Source organism: Hippopotamus amphibius, chromosome 1 (assembly GCF_030028045.1).
Source record: "Hippopotamus amphibius kiboko isolate mHipAmp2 chromosome 1, mHipAmp2.hap2, whole genome shotgun sequence".
Taxonomy (NCBI): domain Eukaryota; kingdom Metazoa; phylum Chordata; class Mammalia; order Artiodactyla; family Hippopotamidae; genus Hippopotamus; species Hippopotamus amphibius.
This window is the reverse complement of record NC_080186.1, coordinates 183,821,130-183,846,997: the sequence shown is the minus strand read 5'-3', so window position 1 is coordinate 183,846,997 and position 25,868 is coordinate 183,821,130. Positions and strand designations below refer to the sequence as shown.

General features: G+C 37.8%; 1 protein-coding gene across 1 annotated transcript in view; it reads left to right on the top strand.

Moving 5' to 3' along the window:
- KCNN2 (potassium calcium-activated channel subfamily N member 2) overlaps nucleotides 1-25,343 on the top strand; it is a 152,505-nt gene extending 127,162 nt beyond the window's left edge. Inside the window, exons 6-8 of the mRNA XM_057737202.1 lie at nucleotides 15,683-15,810; nucleotides 22,075-22,144; nucleotides 24,702-25,343. Of these exons, the coding sequence (XP_057593185.1) occupies nucleotides 15,683-15,810; nucleotides 22,075-22,144; nucleotides 24,702-24,989 (486 nt within the window). The 3' untranslated portion in view covers nucleotides 24,990-25,343. The remainder of the gene's footprint in view (nucleotides 1-15,682; nucleotides 15,811-22,074; nucleotides 22,145-24,701) is intronic.
- Nucleotides 25,344-25,868: the final 525 nt, after the last annotated feature.

Here is a 25,868-nt window from a genome sequence, read left to right as displayed (position 1 = left end):
GATTGCTGGATCATATGGTAGCTCTACTTTTAGTTTTTTTAAGGAACCTCCATAGTGTCCTCATAGTGGCTGCACCAGTTCACATTTTCACCAACAGTGTAGAAGGGTTCCCTTTTTCCCACACTCTCTCCAGCATTTGTTTGTAGACTTTTTGATGATGGCCATTCTGACTGGTGTGAGGTGGTATCTCATTGTAGTTTTGATTTGCATTTCTATAATAATTAGAGATATTGAGTATCTTCTCATATGCCTCTTGGCCATCTGTATGTCTTCTTTGGAGGAATATCTATTTAGGTCTTCTGCCCATTTTTTGATTGGGTTGTTTGGTTTTTGTTGTTGACTTGTATGATCTGTTTGTATATTTTAGAGATTAAGCCCCTGTCGGTTGCCAATATTTTCTTCCATTCTGTGGGTTGTCTTTTTGTTTTCTTTATGGTTTCCTTTGCTGTGCAAAAGCTTTTAAGTGTAATTAGGTCCAATTTGTTTATTTTTGTTTTCATTTTCATTACTCTAGGAGGTGGATCCAAAAAGATACTGCTGCAGTGTATGTCAAATTGTGTTCCACATTTTCCTGTAAGAGTTTTATAGTATTTGGTCTTACATTTAGGTCTTTAATCCATTTTGAGTTTACTTTTGTGTATGATGTTAGAGAATGTTCTATTTTCACTCTCTTACATGTACCTGTCCAGTTTTCCCAGCACCACTTATTAAAGAGACTCTTTTCTCTATTGTGTATCTTGCTTCCTTTCTTGTAGATTAATTGACCATAGGTGTGTGGGTTTATTTCGGGGCTTTCTATGCTGTTGCATTGATCTATATTTCTGTTTTTGTGCCAGTACTATACTATTTTGATTACTGTAGCTTTATAGTATAGTCTGATGTCAGGGACCCTGATTCCACCAGCTCCATTTTTCTTTCTCAAGTTTGCTTTGGCTCTTCAGGTACTTTTGTGTTTCCAGACAAATTTTAAGATTGTTTTGTTCTAGAACTGCAGAAAATTGGTAATTTGATAGCAATTGCATTGAGTCTGTAGATAACCTTGGGTAGTATAGTCATTTTGACAATAATTGATTCTTCCAGTCCAGGTACATGGTATATCTTTGCATCTATTTGTGTCCTCTTCATCTTTCATCAGTGTCTTACAGTTTTCTGCATATAAATCTTTTGTCTCCTAAGGGAGGTTTATCCTAGGTATTTCATTCTTTTTGATGAAATGGTTAATGGGATTGTTTCCCGAATTTCTCTTTCTGACCTTTAGTTGTGAGTGTACAGAAGTGCAAGAGATTTCTGTGTATTTATTTTATATCCTGAAACTTTACCAAATTGATTGCTGAGCTCTAGTAGTTTTCTGGTAGCATCTTTAGGATTTTCTGTGTAGAGTACCATGTCATGTCATGTTTACTTCGTTTCCAGTTTGGACTCCTTTTATTTCTTTTTCTTCTATGGCTAGGGCTTCCCAAACTATGTTGATTAAAAGTGGCAAGAGTGGACACCCTTCTCTTGATTCCTGATCTTAGAGGAAATGCTTTTAGCTTTTCATCATTGAGTATGACGTTAACTGTAGGTTTGTCATATATGACCCTTATGTTGAGGTATATTCCCTCTATGCACATTTTTTGGAGAGTTTTTAACATAAATGGGTGTTGAATTTTGCCAAAAGCTTTTTCTGCATTTATTGAGATGATCGTTTGGTTTTTATTCTTCAGTTTGTTAATGTAGTATATCACACTGATTGCTCTGCAAATTTAGAAAAATCCTTGCATCCTTGGAATAAATCCCTCCTGATCGTGGTGCATGATCCTTTTAATGTATTGTTGGATTGCGTTTGCTAGTATTTTGTTAAGGATTTTTGCATCTATGTTCATCAGTAATGTTGGCCTGTAATTTTCTTTTGTTGCGGCATCTTTGTCTGGTTTTGGTATTAGGGTGACAACGGCCTCTGCAATTTTTTGAAATAGTTTCAAAAGGATAGGTGTTAACTTCTCTAAATGTTTGATAGAATTTGCCTGTGACTTCCATCTGGTCCTGGACTTTTGTTTGTTGTGTTTTTTAATCAGAGTTTCAATTTCAGTGCTTGTAATTGGTCTGTTTATAGTTTCTGTTTCTTCATGGTTCAGTCTTGGGAGATTGTACCTTTCTAAGAATTTGTCCATTTCTTCCACGTTGTCCATTTTATTGGCATATAGTTGATTGTAGTAGTCGCTTATGATCCTTTGTATTTCTGCAGTCAGTTGTAACTTATTTTCCATTTCTAATTTTATTGATTTGTCGTCTCTTTCTCTTAATGAGTGAATAAAGGTTTATCAATTTTATCTTTTCAAAGAACCATCTTTTAGTTTCATTGATGTTTTCTATTGTTTTCTTCCTCTCTATTTCATTTATTTCTGCTCTGATCTTTATAATTTCTTTCCTTCTACTAACTTTGGGTTTGGTTTGTTCTTCGTCCTCTAATTGCTTTAGGTGTAAGGTTAGGTTGTTTGGGATTTTTCTTGTTTCCTGAGGTAACATTGTATTGCTATAAACTTCCCTCTTAAAAATGCTTTTCCTGTATCCCATAGCTTTTGGATCATCGTGTTTTTTCATTCTCATTTGTCTCTAAGTATTGTCTTTATTTCCTCTTTGATTCTTCAGTGATCCATTGGTTGTTTAATAACATATTGTTTAGCCTCCACATGCTTATGTTTTTTAGGTTTATTTCTTGTAATTGATTTCTAATCTCATAGCGTTGTGGTCAGTAAAGATGCTTGGTGTGATTTCCATTTTCTTGAATTTATCAATGCTTGGTTTATAGCCCAGCATGTGATCTCTTCTGGAGAATGTTCTGTGTGCACTTGAGAAGAATGTGTATTCTGCTGCTTTTGGACGGAATGCTCTATCAGTTAAGTTCATCTGGTCTAATGTGTCATTTAAAACCTGTGTTTCCTTATTGATTTTCTGTCTGGATAATCTGCATTGCTGACAGTGGGACGTTAAAGTCCCCCACTATTATTGTGTCACTGTCGATTTCTCCTTTTATGGCTGTTGGCATTTGCCTTACATGTTGAGGTGCTCCCATATTGGGTGCATATATATTTATAATTGTTATATCTTCTTCGTGGGTTTAATCCCTTGATCAATATGTAGTGTCCTTCTTTGTCTCTTATAACAGTCTTTATTTTAAAGTCTATTTTGTCTGATATGAGTATTGCTACTCCAGCTTTCTTTTGATTTCCATTTGCATGAATACCTTTTTCATCCCCTCACTTTCAGTCTGTATGTGTCCCTAGGTCTGAAGTGAGTCTTGTAGAAAATGTATATGTGGGTCTTGCTTTTGTATCCATTCAACCAGTCTGTGTCTTTTGGTTGGAGCATTTAATCCATTTACATTTAAGGTAATTACCAATATGTATGTTCCTGTTGCCATTTTCTTAATTGTTTTGGGATTGTTTTCATAGGTCTTTTCCTCTTTTATTCTCTCCTCTTCTGACTTGATGAATATCTTTAGTGTTGTATGGATTCCTTGTTCTTGTGTGTATATGTGTTGTAGATTTTTGGTTTGTGGGTACCATGAAGTTTTGATAGATAGATAGATAGATAGATAGATAGATAGATAGATAGATAGACAGACAGACTGCTATAAGTTTTAATTTGCTGGTCTCATGATTTCAAATGCATTTCCAGTATCCTGCATTTGAACCCTCCTCTTCTCACAATTGCTGGTTTTGATATATTTGCGTGTGGATTATTTCTTACCTTTACTATATGTTTGTGTTTACTGGTGAGCTTTTCCATTCGTGATTTTCTTGTTTCTAGTTGTGTCCTTTTCTTTTCTGCCTAGAAAAATCCTTTTAGCGTTTGTTGTAAAGCTGGTCTGGTGGTGCTGAATTCTTTTAGCTTCTCCTTGTTTGTAAAGCTTTTGATTTCTCCATTAAATCTGAATGAGAGCTTTGCTAGGTAGAATGTTCTTGATTGTAGGCTTTTCTCTTTCATCACTTTAAATATATCATGACACTCCTTTCTGGCCTGCAGAGTTTCTGCTGAGAAATCAGCCGATAACCTTATGGGGAATTCCCTTGTTGCTTTTAATATTTTCTCTTTAATTTTTGTCAGTTCAATTAATATGTGTCTTGGCATGTTTCTCCTTGGGTTTATCCTGTATGGGACTCTCTGCACTTCCTGGACTTCAGTGAGTGTTTCTTTTCCTATGTTAGGGAAGTTTTCAGCTATTATTTCTTCAAATATTTTCTCAAGCTCTTTCTCTCTTCTCCTTCCATGACCCCTATAAGGCGAATGTTGGTACATTTAATGTTGTCCCAGAGGTGTCTGAGACTGTCCTCATTTCTTTTCATTCTTTCTTTCCTGTATTCTGCTTTGTGGCAGTGATTTCCGCCATTGTCTTCCAGCTCACTTATCTGTTGTTCTGCCTCATTTAATCTGCTATTGATTCCTTCTAATTTTTTTTATTTCAGTAATTGTATTATTCATCTCTATTTGTTCTTTATCTAGCTCTTTGTTAAACATTTCTTGTATCTTTTAGGTTCGTGCCTCCATTCTTTTTCCAAGATCTTCACTCATCTTTACTATCATTATTCTCAATTCTTTTTCAAGTAGCTTGCCTATCTTCACTTCATTTAGTTGTTCTTTTGGGGTTTCATCTTGTTCCTTCATCTGGAACATATTCTCCACCATTTCATTTTGTCTAACTTTCTGTGTTTGCAGTTCCACAGGCTGCAGGATTATAGTTCCTCTTGCTTCTGGTTTCTGCCCACTGATGGGTGGTGCTGGGTCTTTTCCCTCCAGTGGGCAGGGCCATATCAAGGGGTTTGTTTTTAGGCAGCTGTATACTCAGGAAGCCTTTAAGCAGCCTGTCTGCTGTTGGGTGGGGCTATGTTCTTGCCCTGTTGGTTGTTTGCCCTGAGATGTCCCAGCACTGGCGCCTTCTGGCTGTTGGGTGGGGCAAGGTATTGGCATCAAAATGGCAGCCTCCAAGACAGCTCATGCCTATGAGTGTTCCCCAATACCTCTGCCACAAGTGCCCTTTTCCCTGCAGTGAGCCACAGCTGACCTCCACCTCCCCAGGAGACTCTCCAAGAGCAGCAGGTATGTGTACTCCAGGCTCTAATGAAGTCACTGCTTTTTCCGCTGGGTTTCAGTGTGCACCCTCCAAGAGTGGTATTTCTGCTTCCCCCAGTCCTGTGGAGTTCCTGCTATCAAGTCCCACTGGTCTTCAAAGCCAAATGCTCTGTGGGCTCCTCCTCCCGATGCCAGTCCTCCAGACTGGGAAGCCTGATGTAGGGCTCAGAACTCTCACTCCTGTGGGAGAACCTCTGCGATATAATTATTTTCCAGTTTGTGGGTCACCCACCCAGGGGGTATGGGATTTGACTGTATCACAAATGTACCCCTCCTACCATCTCATTGTGGCTTCTTCTTTGTCTTTGGAACTAGGGTATCTTTTTTGGTAGGTTCCAGTCATTTTTTGTTGATGATTACTCAGCAGTTAGTTGTGGTTTTGGTATTTTCATGAGGGGGAGGTGAGCTCAGGTCCTACTCTGCCATCTTTTCCAGGGCTCCTGTTTTCTTTCAGTGTTGGACAATAATAGTTTTTACTTTGACCTCTGAGGTTGAAATGACATGGTTTAAAGTTAAGGCATTCTTGGAGTCAGTTCCAGTTTTTCATGTTGAGAGTAAACTCTTCCTAATTTTAGATCAGTCAGGAAATAATTGGAAAACCTTGGTATTTACTAAAGTATAAGAATAGACCACATAAATCGAAAATAGGCATACTTAACATTTAAGTTTGCAGCATACAATAGGAGACCAATATTGGACTGAGTAAGAAAAAACATACCTTCAGTGTATTATAAAAATTTTATGGGAAGGTGATTTAACCTTCAACATTTTACTGAGCGTCTATGAGACAGTCACTGTTCTAAAGACTGGGGATTCAAAGACAAAGAGAAAACAACCACTACTTTTAGGACCCCAAGGTAGGGGCAGAGAGATATTAAAAATGGTATGGTATCTGGACAGGAGAAAACAGTAATCACAGTGTTTACAGAGCCCTTGCTCTGTGCCAACCACTGCTCTAGGCATGTCACCTGTGTAAACTTGTTTTATCCTTACAACTTTCCTAGGATCATAGCCATTATACAACTGTGGATGCCAAGACACAGAAGCTAGGTAACCCATGTAAAAAGAAAAAGATTTTTATTATGCTAAAATTTTAGCTTCTTCATAGTCACTTGAGACACCAAACTAACAAGATGAAAAATAACTAAAAATTATTTTAGAGCAGTCACCTTGCTATATAACCACTCCTAAACATGGAATCCAATCAGTCTGTCATGGAAATAACAAAAGACGTTGTCATACTTTACCCATAAAAGAATCAACAGAGGTTTCAAGCAGTGTTCTACTTGTAGTGTTTTTGAGACTTCATTGCAGTTAGTAGGTCCACACTGTCCTAGATGGTCAAAGACACTCGGTTGCCACAATGCTTTCAACCTGGATTTACCACTTTGGAAAGTCTTCTACTTTACACAGTTTTCTCTCATTTTCTTCAATTCCTGAATTCATTCTCCAAACTTGTGAACATTTCTGAGTGTGACAGAGAAGCACGTGGAAGTTAGAAGGAGAGAGGTAAATGAGCTGAGGGAAGGTTGGGGTTCTTATAACCTTCAAAGATATCCCAGGAAATAAAAATACATGCACATTCGATGTATTAGTCCACATGTAATCCAAAATTGTAGCTTGTGTTTTGTGTATCTCATTGTGTGTTTAAGGATCAGAAGTTCTACAATATCAAAAGAACTCTGCCATAAAGTCCCTTGTATAATCCAAATAATTTTATCATGAAGATTATATACATTATAATTTTCACAGGAATTAACTTAATGCCACACTTAAGATACTATGCAGAAAAATACCTTAAAACACCATATAATCCATATATGTCCATGTATTGATGAATCTTTTCAATAGGAAAAAAAAAAAAACTTATGACAAAATACAAATAAACAAAATTTAAAAAACCAAATTAGCATGTGTTTAGACAGGTTCCCCTGTGTTTTCATAAGCAGATATTTAGCTTTATCTTGAGAAGGAAAAAATGTAATTTCTTTACATTTACCTTGGGATATTGACATTACATATCCTTATTGAAACATTCTAGGAGCTAGAAAAGACAAGGGCTTTGATTTCAAAATCTATAGTTTAACATTGTTGTAAACTGCCTTTAATGTATACTGCACAGTTCCTTTCAGGAGACACTCCAGGTTGATTTTATAGTTCAGTTACTTTACTTGAGGATCTCTCAACCTGAGCACTATTGGCCTTTCGGGCTGGATATTTGTTGTGTGAGACTTTCTTGTGAGTTGTGGCATATACAGCATCATCCTTCACCTCCACTCATTAGATGCCAGTAGCACGTCCCCTGACTTTTGACAACAAAATTGCCTCTAGACATTGCCACATATCTCTTAAAGGGACAAAATCGCCCACAGTGAGAACCACTGCTTTAGCTTGTTACTCCCAAAAGATTTAGAGACTGGGACAAGTCCTCTTAACAGATATTCTTTGAGTATCCCGAATTCATTGTCATCTCCTTCTTCCTGGGAATAACTTATTCATGTCACAAAAATATACCATGGATCCAATATACTTGAGGTTCTGAGTTAACTGCTATAATGCAGGAATCAGAGAATTTTAAGCTTTTATAATGCTGTTCCTTCAGCAAATCAGGTGAAAGTTCTGCTTCTTCCTGCTTGGCAGAAAAATGCACTTGTGCTACTGCTAATGTTGCTCTTAGGTCCCCTTTAAGGAAATATGGCTTCAGGATCTAGATCTATGGATCTAGGTGACCTTCCTTTAGATTTTATGACTAAGAGTCATTTCCCCAAACTGATCAAATTTTCTGATGTTACTGCTTTTCTATTGTAAGTTCTTGTATATAGTTGATAAACTCCCTATAGATAATGTTGAATTAGGAGTCATATTGTTTGTAGAAAGCTTTTTTTCCCCAGTCTTCTGCTATTATTTTTGTTTTAGATCTTTATTAGAATATAATTGCTTTACACCATTGTGCCAGTTTTTGCTGTACACCAAGGTGAATCAGCTGTATTTATACATATATCCCCATATCCCCTCCCTCCCGCAACTCCCTCCCACCCTTCCTATCCCACCCCTCTAAGTCATCACCCATCATCGAGTTGATCTCCCTGTGTTATGCAGCAGCTTCCTATTAGCTATCTATTTTACATTTGGTAGTGTATATATGTCAATGCTACTCTCTCACTTCGTCCCAGCTTCCCATTCGCCCCCCCCCCCCCGCCCACCGCTGCCGTGTCCGCAAGTCCATTCCCTACATCTGCATTTTTATTCTTGCCCTGTCACTGGGTTCATCAGTACCATGTTTTTAGATTCCATATATATGAGTTAGCACATGGTATTTGTTTTTCTCCTTCTGGCTTGCTTTGCTCTGTATGACAGTCTCTAGGTCCATCCACCTCACTACAAATAACTCAACTTCATTCCTTCTTATGGCTGAGTAGTAGTCCATTGTATATAAGTACTGTTCTAGTTTCAAAACTCGCATTCTCCATCATGCTTATGATGCTTAATTCTGTTATCTCACTACTCTTTCTTAAAAGTGCAGCTACTTTGCAGTATTTCTCATGAGCAGAGTCTCTGATAGGTCTGAGAAAGACACTTGAGCAGGCCTGCTGACAGATCTATTTTTATAGGCAAAATGCCACTAAATACAAGAGGAAATGTTAAATGGTATTAAAATCAAACAAATTTCTAGTTTATGATACCCATTCCATTATTATACTCAATACAACATATGAAAATAATAGCCCTTTTATGGTCCTCTCTGTATTATTTTATACAAAGACTTGGAATTGATTCCATTTGGTTATTTATGGAATTTTTAAGTGGGCCTATTTATAATTTTTTAAGTAAATACTGAATGATCACTTAAGAATTATTTCTGGATAATAACCAAGAGTAAACAAGAACCTAAAAGCCATACATAGTTACTAAGATGACAGATTAAAAATGAAAATTCAAGGGTGCTACTCATTGCTTCAGAAAAATGCAACTATCCCCTGAAACACTACCTCGAAGTTTTTTGGTGGTCAGCAGGGGTAGTGGTTACAGACATTCTGAAATCTTAATATGACTTTAAAGAAAAAGCAGTATTAATGTTAAAAAAATTATTCTTCCAGGAAAAAGTGTAACCTTCCAAGCCTTCCATTGGGTATTTTAACTAAACTGAACAATTTCCATGAAAAAAATTATTCACCATGTACAAAGTTTGAGGAACAATTTAATACAGAAATCATTTCTCTGCAGGACTACATTAACCACATAAAACACTATGTTTGAGAGTAGAACAGACAATTCCCTGGGCACTGGCATTGATGGAGGATTGCCCTATATAATTCCAAAAGTTTACATGACACTCTGCGATTCAAAAATGGTCCATGTAACCTGAATAATCTATGGATTTCAAAATCAAAGCATAATAGTGATAACTTATAAGTAGACTTAGTAAGACAGGACCAGCTATGTACTACATTTGTAGCATATCACCTTATAGAGGCAATGTGTCTACCATGCTAAAGCTTTAGGAACTATATTATTATTCCTATTCATTCAGGTTTGAACCAAGAGAAAATCTTGGAGTTTGGCCCTCTGGCTACTTTCATTTTGGAAAGAACCTGGAAAACTAACAATTATGCCTGGGCGCTCAGAATTGCTTAAGTCACTAGATGTACCATGTAGGATAATTATACATATTAATGTCCACTGTGGGTGTTTCCAATCCTGTTAAGAATTCTCAATAAGATCCATAATAAGAACACTATTATGCAGTTATGTAATTTTTGTTGTTGCATATCTCTTAACAAGTGAACAGAAGTTCTAGAGGATTTACTGTGTGTAGCTTTTATATCATGCTTGGCTACACATCCCGGTGGGTTAAAATACAAATGTGTGGATCCCTTGGCCTTGCCCTGTTCCATTCACCCCGCCCCAGATACCTGGTCTAAAGGAGAATGGGCTGGCAAGACAGTTTGGTCCCTGAGCACATCCATTTCCACTGCTGCAGAGGCAGTGAGAGCACATGCTGTCCTACTAAGCTGCACAGGCCTTGTCCCCTGGGCATCCTGGAGGCATCACCCACAGCACCACAGCATTTGGAGCAACAGTTTACGGTAATTATCAGAATGAGAGGCAAGAAACTCTTATGCTTCTTAAGACGGGGGTTATGTTCCTTCCCCTTAAATTTGGGAAGAGACAAAGTATTGCACCGAAAAAAAACGTTTGAAGGGAGAGGCAAGAGGAAGAAAAAGAAAGAAATATAAGTCGAGAAAGAAAGTAGTAAAAAAGCAAAGGAACTCTATTAAAAAAGTAGCCTGTTAAATAACTTAAATAGTGCTCTAATTATATGTATCATATAGCATTGAACGAAGCATTCAATCAGCTTGAAGAGCTTTTATGGTTTACAAAGTATTGTTTCACTTGAAAAATATATTTTACCTTACTACCTATGGCTTTAATATTTTATAATTACGTATGAGTCAGTAATATAACATGTCATGTCCTTTATACCTATGAAAGTGGGTTGAAGGCATCTAGTGACTATTACTACTTTTAATAGTATAAATTGCTTACAGGGCCTTTGTAGTCTCAAATTTATTACTAAAGTATCTGATTATTTATATACCTTTCAAAGTTTTTCTGATAAAAAAAATAGTGGTCAACTCATGTGCGTCTTCTACGTTTTATTTTATATTAGAGTATAGCTAATGAACAATGTTGTATTAGTTTCAGATGTACAGCAAAGTGATTCAGTTATGCATATATCCATTCTTTTTCAAATTCTTTTCCCCTCTAGGTCATTACAGAATATTGAGCAGAGTTCCCTGTGCTATGTAGTAGGTCCTTGTTGGTTATCTATCAATATTTTAAATACAGCAATGTGTACCTGTCAATTAGTGAGGTAGAACAAATGTTCTTATTTTCCTTTCTTTGGATGTGAGTGTGTCTTTAGGGGTAGAGGAAATGGAGGGAGGAAGGGAAGGTTCCTGTTAAGAAAGGACCCTCCTTTCACTTTCCTTATTTTTTGAAGTAGAGGAAATAAGTTATATTTCATAGTGATGCTGGGCCATTAATTAGCAATAGAATTATTACAGCTACTAATTATTGAGGGATATCTGTGAATCCCTAGTACCAACTCTCATAGTATCTAGCAAGTGATAGAGACTCAATAAATTTGTTGAATTAATAAATGGAAATGCACTGACCCATTTAGACCCTAGGTCTCTTCTTTAAACCTGTACACCCTTCTTATCAGGAGGGTCCTTTGGTTGATAAATATGCATCTATGGTTCATGATTAGAAGAAGTTTTTATGATAAAAATTATGTATACTATGGTGCCAAATTTAACACTATAGACATTCATTTAGTACCAGCTATGCCCAAAGCACTGAGATAGGGAGACACAATAACATGACCTTTAAAACTTTGTAAATGCCCTGGAAAAGGGAATAGGGGGCTCCAGAGTTACATTGTTATCTGACTGTAGGACAGGGTTCTTAACTGCAAACAGACTTTCATCTCAATGATCACAAATGCATAGACCTACTTCTCCTGTCCCCACCCCCGTTTTTCCTGTAAGTTTGTATTAGCATTTTCATGTAACAATTCCCATTCTCCAAACCTGTAAAACGCTGAGGTGCTTCCACCCTGTCTTCTGCTCCCTTTCAACCCTACTGAGAAGCCTAGAGAAAAATCTACTGTTATTAGTAGGGGATACGTTTTTCTATGTTTGGATGTATTGTTTTGTTTCTGCTGTATTGAAAAGTAGCAGTTAACTAAGATGCTTTAAGAGACTTATTCCTGTATTTGAAAGAGAGGTAGAAAGGGGATGTTTCACCATAAATGCATATATTTCATAGTTCTTAAAAGCAGCTGTTGGAGTCAGTTTTCAGATGAGGAGTCAATTATTTTTCTGCCTGTCGACTATATTGCATGTTTATTGAATACTAATCCTACAATAAGGTCCAGGGGTTATCGCCTACCACACTACACTCTGAAATTGAGGTTCCCTACTCCCCTCCAGTCATCCTCCCACCATCCCAAAGAAAAAGAATCACTTAAAATACATTAAGGACAAACATTGGACCACCTTTGAAAATTTTATAGACTTTAACATTTGCTCCTTGTAGATGAGAATCGAAACCAAAATTAAATGCTGTGTTCTGTTCCAAACGCTGCTATGTTCAATGCTGTGTTCTTGTCTCATCTCTTCTTACCGGTTTTCTAGCTGCCTCACTGGTCTATATTCTAGGTTCTTACTCTGTGTCTTGGGCTGATAAAACTAGGGAGGGAGGATACACTGGGGGCCTTACCAGTCTTCCAGGCATATAGCTGCTCAGACAGCTGAGACTTCCAGTAGCCAGCCTTTCTCCTTGCTAGCAGGGAAGGGCCTGTCCTAACCCCAGGCAGTGTTGGCCAGTCACTTCCCACTCCTCTCTTTAAAAGCAAGGTCCTCCTGCAAAGCTACAGTCATCAAGACAGTGTGGTACTGGCACAAAAACATAAATATAGATCAATGGAACAGGATAGAAAGCCCAGAGATAAAGGCATGCACCTATGGGCAATTAATCTCTGACAAAGGAGACAAGACTATGCAGTGGAGAAAAGACAGTCTCTTCAATAACTGGTGCTGGGAAAACTAGACAGCTACATGTAAAAGAATGAAGTTAGAACATTCTTTAACACCATAAACAAAAATAAACTCAGAATGGATTAAAGGCCTAAATATAAGCCCAGACACTATATGACTCTTATAGGAAAACATAGGCAGAACACTTTGACATAAATTGCAGCAAAATCTTTTTCGATCTGTCTCCTAGAGTAATGGAAATAAAAAGAAAAATAAACAAATGGGACTTAATTAAACTCATAAGCTTTTGCACAGCAAAGGAAACCATAAACAAAATGAAAAGACAACCCACAGAGTAAGAGAAAATATTTGCAAACAATGCAACTGACAAGGGATTAATCTCCAAAATTTGCAAATAGCTCATGCAGCTCAATAGCAAAAAACCAAACAACCCAGTCAAAAAACGGGCAGAAGACCTACACAGACATTTCTCCAAAGAAGACATACAGATGGCCAGGAGGCACATGAAAAGATACTCAACATCACTAAGAATTAGAGAAATGCAAATCAAAACTACAATGAGATACCACCTCACACTAGTCAGAATGGCCATCATCAAAAAGTCTACAAACAATAAATGCTGGAGAGGGTGTACAGAAACAGGAGCCCTCCTACACCGTTGGTAGGAATGAAAATTGGTACAAACACTATGGAGAGCAGTATGGCGGTTCCTTAAAAAAATAAAAATAGAGCTACCATGTGATCCAGCAATCCCACTCCTGGGTATATATCTGGAGAAAACCCTGGTTCAAAAGGATACACGCACCCCAGTGTTCATTGCAGCACTGTTTACAATAGCCAAGACATAGAAGCAACCTAAATGTCCATCAACAGAGGAATGGATAAAGAAGATGTGGTACGTATATACAATGACATATTACTCAGCCATAAATAAGAATGAAATAATGCCATTTGCAGCAACCTGCATGGACCTGGAGATTGTCATACTAAGTGAAGTAAGTCAGAGAGAGAAAGACAAATATCATCATATGATGTCAATTATATGCAGAATGTAAAAGAAAAATGATACAAATGAGCTTATTTATAAAACAGAAACACAGACTTAGAGAACAGACTTATGGTTACCAGGGGAAAGGATGGGGGAGGGATAGATTGGGAGTTTGGGACTGACACGTACACACTCCTATATATGAAACAGATGACCAATAAGGACCTACTGTATAGCACAGGGAAGTCGGTTCAATATTCTGTAATAACATAAATGGGAAAAGAATTTGCAAAAGAATGGATACTTGTATGTTTATAACCGAATCACTTTGCTATATACCTGTGACTAACACATCATTGTTAATCAACTATACTCCAGTATAAAATAAATATTTAAAAAAAGTAAAAATAAAAAAATAAAAGCATGGTCCTCTAACGTCAGCAACTTACACTGCATCCAGTTCCCTACCTTTGCAAAGGAAGTCAGTGTCAGATGGAAGAGGCTTCTGAATGGTGACTCCCACCTTGTGAAGAAGAGAAATGTGTTTCCATAAGAATGAAGAGCCGAGAGATAACTGGAACATCTTTTTAACTTCACTGTGGACGTGTCATTTACATGCACTGTTGGTGCTCAGTGCCCCAGGTTTCAGTCATTTTTCTGTCGGGTGGAGAATGTTCTCCATGCAGAGTCTAATGAATATCCACAGGAAGTCACAACTAAAAGCAGTCTTCAGAAACCAGCCATTTCCTTAAAGTGGGTTCTGGCAATACAAATTTCACTCAAAAAGAAAACTTTTCAGCACCAGGAAAAAGCATTCACTATCAGCCACCCAACCCGATGCTTTCTCTGCTGAAGTGAAAAAATATACACACTTGGCCCATAGTTTTGGTAAATTATAGTACTCTTCCTTATTTTAAATCTAAGTGCTGAAAAGGACTTCAACAATAACTCTCTCTAACCTTCCCATGGTAGAGAAAACTAAAGTTCTACAAGGTTAGCTAGTCTCCTTGACCTGACTCGGTTGGTCCAAAGTCAAGAACTTAGAATCCATTGCTGAAGCCCAGTTCATTGTTCTGTCTCACCCCACCACACTGCCTTTCTTAAAAAAAAAGCTGTCTTCCTCCACCGAGGCCCCCTCTAGCCTGCAGCTCTTTGTGAGACATCCTTTATCCATCACTCAAAATAATTAAATGGGATCAACTTCTCAGAATAAGTAGCTAACAACAAGCACAAGTGAAAGCTCTGGGTCATCAGTTCTTGTCTCGTGAGCAAGGAAGAGGACTTACCAATTTGCAGGAATTTCTGAAGACTCAAATCAAGCAAGCATGTGCTTGAAGTATCACTAGGAAGTAGTCACACCTTCCATCAGCTGCAGCAGGTCTTGGCAGTGTTACTATAATGCCTTCATCCTTTCGGTTTGTCCCGTCCGTGTGAAATGCAGTGTATTTAAATTACCAACAAAATCATGACAACACAGACTCTCTGTCAGTTGACTGAAGTGTGCTAACAAGTATGCAGTTAGCTAAGCCACTCTGGGAGGCTGGATGACTGGGTCTCCTTGTACATTCAGCAGTGGAAACATGCGCTTCCTGTAGTGCACAGCCAGAAATGCCAAGCTAGCTTGCAAAGGACAAGGTTAACCATGGCCTTCTGGCATTTTGTCTTTCTCCAGGGAAATGAAGAACAAGGAGAGAGCAATTGCAATATAGGGTGAAAAAAGCAGCACCTCTTGCTTAAGAAAAAAAAAAAAAAAGTTGGAAAGTTCCTCATGGGGTGGGGTAGAAGTTAGCCCAGAAAGAAATCAGTAGCCCCTCCTATTTCAAGGTAAACATTCCCAGACAGATATAGGTACTTTAAAGAAGGCACAGATTCAAGAAACAAATTTTTGAGAACTAGTTACTAAACAGAGCTAGAGCTCACCATGATCATTGGGGTGAAGAGTATGACCCCCCGCCAGGTTGCAAAGGATTCTGCTCTGGGATTTATCAACTGCTGTGTGTGTTTGTTTCCCTAACAGGTGAAAAACGCAGCTGCCAATGTACTCAGGGAAACATGGCTAATTTACAAAAATACAAAGCTAGTAAAAAAGATAGATCATGCAAAAGTCAGAAAACATCAGCGGAAATTCTTGCAAGCTATTCATCAGTAAGTACCATTCTTCACTTTCATTCTGCATTTGTATCTCTGGGTTTTAATTCTTGCACCTGCTTATTCTCCTCTCATGAGGGCGGGAAAAAGAGAACATTATCATGCTTGTTCCCAGAAGACATTAGTTGGCATTTTAATAATTCCATAATTTTTCTCAGGATTTCATTTGTCAGTTCATTTTATGATTAAAATCATTTATTATTGGGAGAACAACCACATAATATATTAAAGTATCTATTCAGTTTCTGTTTTTAGATAGAAGCAATCATTTCAGTGAAAATTGTATTTATGTATCCATATAATTTGCTTTAAGATGTTTAGTTTATATCTACTGCAAAATCTTTAAAGATATTTAACATGTTATGATCTACCTGGATTTTTTTAACATACTGCCAAGCATCTTTATATGAAGGTAGTACATACAATTGACTTAATACTCTAATTTTGAAATTAGTTTTTAATCAGGACTTGCAGGATTTTCTATATGCTACGTATTATACATTATAGATTTTAGAGTTCCTATAGGCCTTGCCGTCTTCTGTCATTTTTATGACTTTATCCAGGCCACTATTATTCAATTTGTGTAAGTCCTTCATGCCATTTTATTGTTATACCTACCGTCATAGACTTGTAAAGTACACATCTCAATCTAGTAAGTTTCCATGATAATTTGAAAGCACAAGGTCTTTCTCCCCCAGGCTGGCAACATCCTTACCGTAAGTACCTTATGCCATGCAGCCTTGCTCTCAATGCCATTTCCATATGGGGAAGGGTAGAGGCATCACGTTTGTGGGTCAGAAAAGTGGCTTTTCTCATGCAACCTGGCAGGGTAATCATGGAAAGGTAGGTAAATACTAGGTATCCTGGTTATAGAGATGTGTTTTCTCAGAGCTAATTAGCACAGCAGACAGGAAGTTTTGAGGCTGAAGTGTTAATTTTACCTATTTAGGTAATTCATATGTATATTATACTCACATTCTGTGAAAAATCACCAAGCATTCATCTTCTACCTTTTCACCTGCCCAACCACTGCCCTTTTTAAATGGGTATCACTAAAAATGTGGAATATGTCTATAATGATAGACATACATGTGCTTCTATAGAAATCGCTACCTTCCTTAATGAAAATAACTCCAAGTACCCTGAGCTCTAAAATAGGAGACACATATGGTAAAGTAGCTGGTCCTCGTGGCTACTCTCAGCAGTTCATACGTGTTCTTTCCCTCACTGCCACCAACACCAAAGTGACAGTATTTCTCCTTTAGCTCTGTGACTTGACTGGACACACAACTATGCATTTTCCCTATATAAGGAAAAGAATTTTAAGATGGTACTCTTTCAAAGTCTGGGAAAGAGTAAAAGTGAAAAACACAGAGAGGAACATTGTATTAGATCTGGCTCACAAGCAGGAGCTTGCTCCCTGAAAACTCACAGCTACCTTTATCACCAGGTACCACCCCCTAGGACCCCTTGCCTCCACATCTTGAGTCCTTGAAGATTAAACCTAAGAGAGTGGGTCCCCTGAGAGATGCTGAGCCTTTACTCCCCTCAAGGGTCACCTGGTGAACTTTTCTGGTAGAGTGATCATTCCTACACCCCCCCCCCCAAATCGTACAACACCATAACGCCAACATTCATACGAGATGTACACGTGGTATACAGTGGAGAAATCATTCTTTGTGCTCTGAGTGTTTCAATACTAACCTATATTGTTCAGATCTATTAAAAAGAAAACTTACCTTTGTGGGTGTGTGAAAATGTGGTGTCCCAGGATGGAAAGGATGTGAGGTGACGTGGACGTGGGCAAGTGGGTCAGTCTTTGGGGTGAGCAACCACACATCCCTTTTCCTCCAGGATTGTATTTGTGTCCTTTCCTGTTAGTGTCATTTACCTATTCAATATGTAATGAAATGTGACTTGCCTTTGATGCTGTTGATAAATTTCCATATAACAAGAAAAAAAAAAGAAAGGGAGGAAATGCTTTGACAACTTTTGTCATATAATTCTGTAGCCATGTGTAAATGGTGGGTATTTATATATTTATATAAATTGTCATAGAACTCTTAAGTTCAGCGTACATTAACACTCAAAACCCTGGGGGACAATTTAGGGGTGTTCATTGTAAAATGTTTTCAACTTTGCTTTAGGTTTGAAAATTTTTTAAATAAAATGTTAGGCAGAAAATTTTTGGTGAAACTCAGGGTAGGAACTGTCCCTAAGCAGTTGTCATATTGCTGCAAGTTGTACTGACGTGGTCTGAAGGGTTTCATGGTGTAGGTTACATGGTTTGTTCAGCATGCTGCTTTTGGGTAGAGTAACAGAGGAAACCACACATGATTCTTCTGCTTCTTTCAGACATTTCTCATTGTTTCTTCTGTAGCCATGTGTACATCTAAAGTAGATGAGCTTTAAGCAACTCAAAAATGTTCTGAATTGCTTTACAGATTATAGTCTCGGGGCTACTGGGTTTTCTTTGAGGTGGGCGGGTGCTTTGTGAAAAGTAGATGGGCTGGATGTGGCTAGGTTATACTAATTATGCATAATTATCTTTCATTTGAACTTAGTGAGTGACGTCATAAAAGAAAGCACATAGGGCTCGATTCTCAAGGGCAAGGCCTTTACTGCCTTCACTGCCCAGCCTTGTCAGTCAGCACCGGTGAAATCGGACCTTGCCAGTTGAGGGAAGAATGTACCAACTCATTTGCTAGAGCTCTCCCGGCCTCTACTCTCCTCTGCTTTGTCCAGAGAGCTTTTGCAGTAGCTCTCTTCCCCTTCCACCAGCCTCCTCTATCTCAGCTCTCCTTCTCTCTTCCCAGCCTCCCAGCCTCTCTCCTGGACACATGACCTTTCTAGTCTCCGATATTGCCTAACTCTGCAGGCCTGTGTCCTCCTTTTGTGATGTATCTGTCTTTGGCGATCGTCACTTAGTGCCATGAAACATTCTATTTCTGTAACTTTTACCACTTTTTCTGGTATCAGCTTTATGGTTTCTCATTCTTCGGTCTCAGCTAGAGACCCATCAATTAACATGAACTTGTCTCACAGCCAAGAAATCCAATAAACGTAATGTCTATAACAAAGAGCATTAGGTTACCCACCTCTCAGAAGACCAGGCTTCTTAATAGCCCCAACTTAGAAAAGACATACCCCCCCCTTCAAAAACATTATAATCCTATTGTTTAGAATATTATCCTTTTTAACCATATCCTATTCATACTAGGCAAAAACGTCCCCTATTATTTACTTGAATATCATGTTTCAAAGAGGCCAAGATGACTTTACACAACTTCTTCCTTCCGAACTCTAGTTCTGGAGGAAGCTGTATGCTTTCAGGTGGGGAAGTATAATAGTGATACAGAAGGATGATAGCCTAATGGAATAGCGTTTCTCTCTGATCAATATGCCAAAGTCCTGCAGAATCTTAACAGGACCTTCCAGCTAATGAATCGAGCCCCCTGTGCACAGCTGAACACCGCTCTGTGTTATTTTGTTCCAGAATATTTTACAGTTTCTTTTCTTTTGTTTTGTCTTTTTATTTCAACAAAATGAAAATAGAGCTCGGAAGTAAGTTGTGTGAGCCGCTCCTTTCAACATTCGCAGAATTTTCTACTGGCTGCATGCACCCAAGCGGATCCTTTATTTGTGAATTTTAGTAGTCTGATTGCTGCTGTGGAAATGTGTTCCAAAATCATGATATTTTCCTGTGATAAGTGAAGTTCACAAGGAAGAAATCAACATATGTTTCTTATTCTTTTTTGGGGAGTAGAAAAGAAGTAAAATACACATCTGCATGGTACCTTTTATTCTGGCAGCTGCAGCTTACATAGGCTTTTTGTACCAGTTCTACTTTTCAGGCAGTCTAAGCGGCAATAAGGCAAGATGATTTAAGTTAAGGCTACTCGATGTTAGCTTTCCAGATGAGCAGAAAATAAAATGGGCAAAATTCTACTGTCAGAAACATAATCGAGTAACCCAAGAGAAGTAAATCAGGCTCTGTTGTTTGGAAGAGGAAGGACCCACCTTAGCCGAGGGACCAGCATTGGCCCTTCAATCTGGCTTGCAGAGGTCAGGACTATGCTGCCCTCGCCAGTGGCTGGAGGCTTCCAATCTGGTGTCCTCAAACTTTAGTTGTTCATGTGCCAACTCTGCTATGACTTACCTATATTTGAAAAGAAAGCTTGATATAAATCCCTTTCATAAGTGGATTTAAAAATATATTACTCCCAGCAAAGAGAGAGAGGTAAAGATAACATCAGTTGACAATTGAAACACTGGTATTGAATTCTAGCCACAAGCTATCGCCTGCAGAAAGCTCTAAACTGAGATTCTGCTCCCTCTTTTTTTAAAAAAAAGGGGAAGAGCAGGTGTTAGAAGATAAAAACAGCATAGGACTAGCCCGAGACATTTTTCTTATAATAATCAAGAATTGGAAGAGAATTAAAGGGAATAACTCTCTCTCCATCTGCTTTAGTATTGTTTATTGTCTGGTTTGAGTATCACTTAGTCATCTAGAACACCTCTGTTGGTATAAATCCAGCACTTCAGAAACAAAGTCCTAATCTAAGCCTCTTCTTTTCATACATGAAGAAACTGAATGTCAGGTTAGGGCCAAGGAGGACAGAATCCATGTCTGACACTGTTATTCTTGCTAGTACGTTTCTCTATAATGACTCACACATGTTTCAACTTGGTTTGCTTGGTTTGGGGGGTTTTGGGGGTTTTGTGTGTGTGTGTGTGTGTGACTTGTTTTTAAAAGGCACACATCAAGAATTGTAACCCTTGTAAGTACGTAGAGAAACATTTCTCAACAACATATTAGATTTAAATATATGTTTCTAAATTTCTTTCAGACTAAAACATATTCCATCACTATACTAGCAAAAAGGAGCCAGTTAAATTCGTTCCAAGTCTTCTAATAAAGAAACACATAGTCACAATCACAAGTTCTAACCTTAAACTGTTTTAGATTGTTAAAAATCGTGTTGTAAGCAGGTGTCAGTTAAACTTTTACTGGCAGAAGGAACTGTCTCTTCACTGTGGAGCAGATTTGGTGACATATTGGATATCCACATTTCAGAACAAAATCACTGAGCATCATGAGCATGTGTTACAAAAATCTCCCTGGCAGTAAAATCTTGCCCTGTGAATTTTTTTATCCCTTCTAACCAACTACCTTTAATTTAAATTGGGAAATAATTAAGAGTACTCTCTCCAACATTAAAACCATACTTTGTAAAATGACTCGTCATCAAAGTAATAAGGTTAGTGTGGGTTTTTCACAAAGTAGCTCAGAGAGACCTACTTCTCTTTTGGAGCATGGCTTTGAACTGTTGGTTTAAAGAATAATAAACTAGTTTTCTCTGGTTGGAAAATCTTTATTCAGTGCTTGTTGTGTAGCAAGAAATTAATATTTGTTGAAATATCACTGCCACTAAGTTAAGGAATAGTAAGTACTCATTCAGAATTTTTTTTAAGAAAACAGGCTTTTTGATTGTCAATCAGATATATGCAATGATATTTAAAAGTTTCTAAAAGTAACTTTGCAAGTAGAAGAGACTCCACCTGTCGGACACTTTAATTGTCCTGTGACTTTAATCTGCAATAAAAATTAAATTCTCCCAAGGAAATGGTCTGGCTTCCCTTCAAATTCAGTGGCAGTTTAAGACAAAAATCAAGTGAAATACAATGGAGAAGAAAGAGAATTATGTGCTTTGAGTTATCTTGCTGCTGGTTGAATAAAAGTTTTATTTTTGCTAATGAGAATCTCACTTATCACTGTGTTTCATCAGGTTCAAATACCTAACCCAATCCATTTCAGACTAAACAGGGCTAACACCTGTATCTAGTCATGTAGGCATAGGAAGGTGCTCACTGCTCCAACACTGATAAAATTCCAGTTGCTTTTCATGTTTCTTCCTATGTCTATTTGTCACGATACTGGGGCTTTAAGGAATGTTTTGGCTTTTCTCATATGGTTAAATCCTTATGAGCCTTTCTCAATTCAACTTTAACTACCTGGTAAATAGTTGTCCTGAGGACACCTCATTCCTTACTCTCTCTCTCCCTTCCTTTCTGCGGTGTTGGGGAAGCATGCTTCTCATTGTACCAGATACATAACTAGTTTGGACTTTACCCCAAATATTCAAGGCATTATCCATGCAGTTATTTGCTCTTGTCAATTTCGTGCATGCTCTTTGGAAGGCTTATGACAGTCATAGGAAAAAAAAGGGAACCTTTCTGACTTCAGATTCTGTCTTTTAGATTAAGAAGTGTAAAAATGGAGCAAAGGAAATTGAATGACCAAGCAAATACATTGGTGGACCTGGCAAAGGTAAGCTGAAGTCTCAGTCCTCATGATTGCATCTGTTAGAACTAACCACTGCACAGAAATCAATAATGCTTCAGGAGAAGGCCACCCCAAACTTATTTAACAAATCAAACCAACAAACCATGCTGACATGATGGCACAACTTGCAAGAATTTTTCTAAAACTCTTACTTAATATGCACTTTCCCTACATACATTGTTAAACCCCATTCTAAAATCTTTCCTTCTTGCAGTGATTCGGAAGTTCAGTAAGACACATAAGTGGGCTATAAGACAGTACCTTTGGGATGCCTGTATATAGTATAGTCTCATTCCTGTGAGAGCAGAACCACATCCTGGGTTTGGCTATGAGGTTCAGGGCTAGATCATAAATAAAATTATTTTTTATGTATTTTAAGCAACAGGCTTTCTATCCTGTTCTGTTGATCTGTGTGTCTGTTTTTGTGCCAGTACCATACTGTTCTGATGACTGTAGTTTTGTAGTATAATCTGAATCAGGGAGCCCGACTCCTCCAGCTCCTTTTTTCTTTCTCAAGGTTGTTTTGACTATTCAAGGTCTTCATACCACTTTTTAAAAGTACATTAATAGTCCCCAATTCTTCTATCACATTTATATGCTTTATCTGCTTTATTTTTGGTTGCTCCTCTCAAGTGAACTCCACTTATAAAATGTGAGTATTTGTCAGCAGTGACAATATTGCCTTTCAGTGTTCTAAATTTTAAAGGCGGCATTAGGATAGCATTTACATAAGTGTTGAGACTAACACAAATCCTTTGAAAGAGGCAGCTCTCAGTTGGACCTGTTTTGCTGTTTTTTGCTCTATCAGCTATGTCCTTTATAAAGCCTCCAGTGTATTCTTCAAAAATTACACTTATTTGTCCTCGTCCCATGAAATATCACAATTAATTATATTCATTTTAATGTGTATCAATAATACATACTATATAAATATACTGGAGATGAATATTTGATATCTTATAAATAGAAGATGATTAGTGATGTATTTAATGACTTACCCCTGGGAGATCACATATCATTCATGTAAGCTGGGCAGCACACATATATGAGGCCTGAAGAGGTGTTCAATTAATATTTACACACATGGTTCTCACTGGGACACATCATGAACAAAGATGGGGCGGGTTCTTACATGACTCCTAGGTCAAATGATAAAAGAAATTGGGTATTTTTATGAAAAAATAAGAGACTGCTTGAAAATAATATGTCATTTCACTATATGTAATATAGCATATATATAAATACATGTTATATATACTATTATATGAGATATACTCTTTTAGTAAAAAAATATATCCATGAGGCAAGATGCTGTGTCTTTCAATTATTTCTTTAGTGCCATGTTTATTATTTTGATTGCAACCATCCATGCCATAAGGGTTCAGTATTTTCTGAATGAATGGATGTTGCTCACATAGTCTCAAGACTGTGTATCAATAGTAAAAATAAAGTAAATGCACTCTGTCTTCCTGGCCAAACTCAGACACAGTGCCTGTATCGGAACCCCCTTATTTAATCAGTTCACTTATCATCATTAAGCGGTTGTTAAGCAGGATAAGAGACATATTATAGAGGAAATCAGATGGGAGGGCAGGCTTAGCCAAAGGGGTCTGAGGCTTGGGAAAGGCTGCACTGGGCTAAGGTTTATGTCTCCAGCCTTCCTTTTTTGACCCCCCTCTCCCCTCTCTGGCTCTGAGCTGATCAGCCCTGAGGTTCTCTTTCCCTGTCTCTTGGCTATTTCTGGAACTATAACTGGGAGTCAGAGTTATAAATACCCTCTGATGAGGACAATCAATTGCAAAATTCCCTAGGACACCAAAAGCATTTTCCTATTTCAAACCACTTAGCTCTGATTCAGCCGTAGCCAACAAGGTGGATTGGTAACTTTAGTATCTCCCCCAACTGTTATTCTCTCAGTGGTTATCTATAAAAATGCTATTTGACCCAATGGAGAGCCTATACTTTGTAACATAGGACAGCATAAAGATATTTAGGAATTTTCAGTTCCTTTAAGTTACTAAATTACTTGCTCAAATCAGTTTGTCCTAAACTTCATTCATATTCCATGCTCCAAATTTCTGCTACATTCCTATACCATCTGTACTATTATATATTATTCTTTAAATCTTGTTTTCGAAAATCAGCCTTGACCTAATTGGTAATACATGTCACAAAATGAATTTGGCATACTAACTTTTCTAACAGCCATTAAAATACATACATAAATATGAAATTGAAACGTTTGCCTGCCTGCACACCACCTAAAATCCTTGACATACCACCAACAGTACCTGCACACCATTTTCTGCAACTGGGTCAAATTAATGCCTAGGATCTTACTTTTCTAAATCTTGGCGTTGAACAAACATACTGAATTTGCTTTGCCAGGTCAAGTGTTCAGTTAGCTGACCTCACTGTTGCATTGCACATCACCAAAAGGGAACCAGCCCTCAAGCTCTGAGAATTGATAGTTTGCTTCCAGGGCAAGTGTAATTAAACCTTCATTCTTTGTGTCTCTATTCCTCTTAATCCTGTTTTCTAGACCCAGAACATCATGTATGACATGATTTCCGACTTAAATGAAAGGAGTGAAGACTTTGAGAAGAGGATTGTTACCCTGGAAACGAAATTAGAGACTTTGATTGGTAGCATCCACGCCCTCCCTGGGCTCATAAGCCAGACCATCAGGCAGCAGCAGAGAGATTTCCTCGAGGCTCAGATGGAGAACTACGACAAGCACATCCCTTACGATGCTGAGCGGTCCCGGTCCTCGTCCAGAAGGCGGCGGTCCTCCTCTACAGCGCCACCAACTTCATCTGAGAGTAGCTAGAAGAGAGTCAGTTAACCACAAAATAAGACTTTTTGCCATCATATGGTCAATATTTTAGCTTTTATTGTAAAGCCCCTATGGTTCTAATCAGCGTTATCCGGGTTCTGATGTCAGAATCCTGGGAACCTGAACACTAAGTTTTAGGCCAAAATGAGTGAAAACTCTTTTTTTTTTCTTTCAGATGCACAGGGAATGCACCTATTATTGCTATATAGATTGTTCCTCCTGTAATTTCACTAACTTTTTATTCATGCACTTCAAACAGACTTTACTACTACATTATATGATATATAATTAAAAAAAAGTTAATTTCTGCACATACTTGTTTGGTCACTTGACATTTCTAAAGGTTCACTTTCCACATTATTTTCAAGGTAAAATGAGTGGTTATCATCTGATGCATGTTGATCATTTTTATCCCCCAAAGTTTGGCCGAAGAAACCTTTCAATTACTCCATAGCATAGTCACTAAGATTTTTCCCTCATTATGAAACATTATAGTCAAAACCATTTGACCCAGCCAGGTTACTATTCTTTTTGACTTCACGCTGTCTCATTTCTAATTCAGTTTGTTTCTAAGTTACGTGGAAAGTGAGGCTGTTACATCAAAGCCTATATATAAACTAGAGGCACAGATGCTTTCAAGAATTATTTTATTCCCAGTTTACCAGCAAATTTACTTGAAGACAGTATCAGGGTACACCACTGTCTATGAACTAATGTTGCAGAATTTTAGACCTAAACTCTTCATATGTACTTATTTATTATGAGGGGCCCGTGGTGCACTGTAAATGTTTGGATTAAACACATGCCTATTTACATATACATATAATTGCATAGCTGCTAATAGCATAATCAACGAGCGTAACTCTTAATATG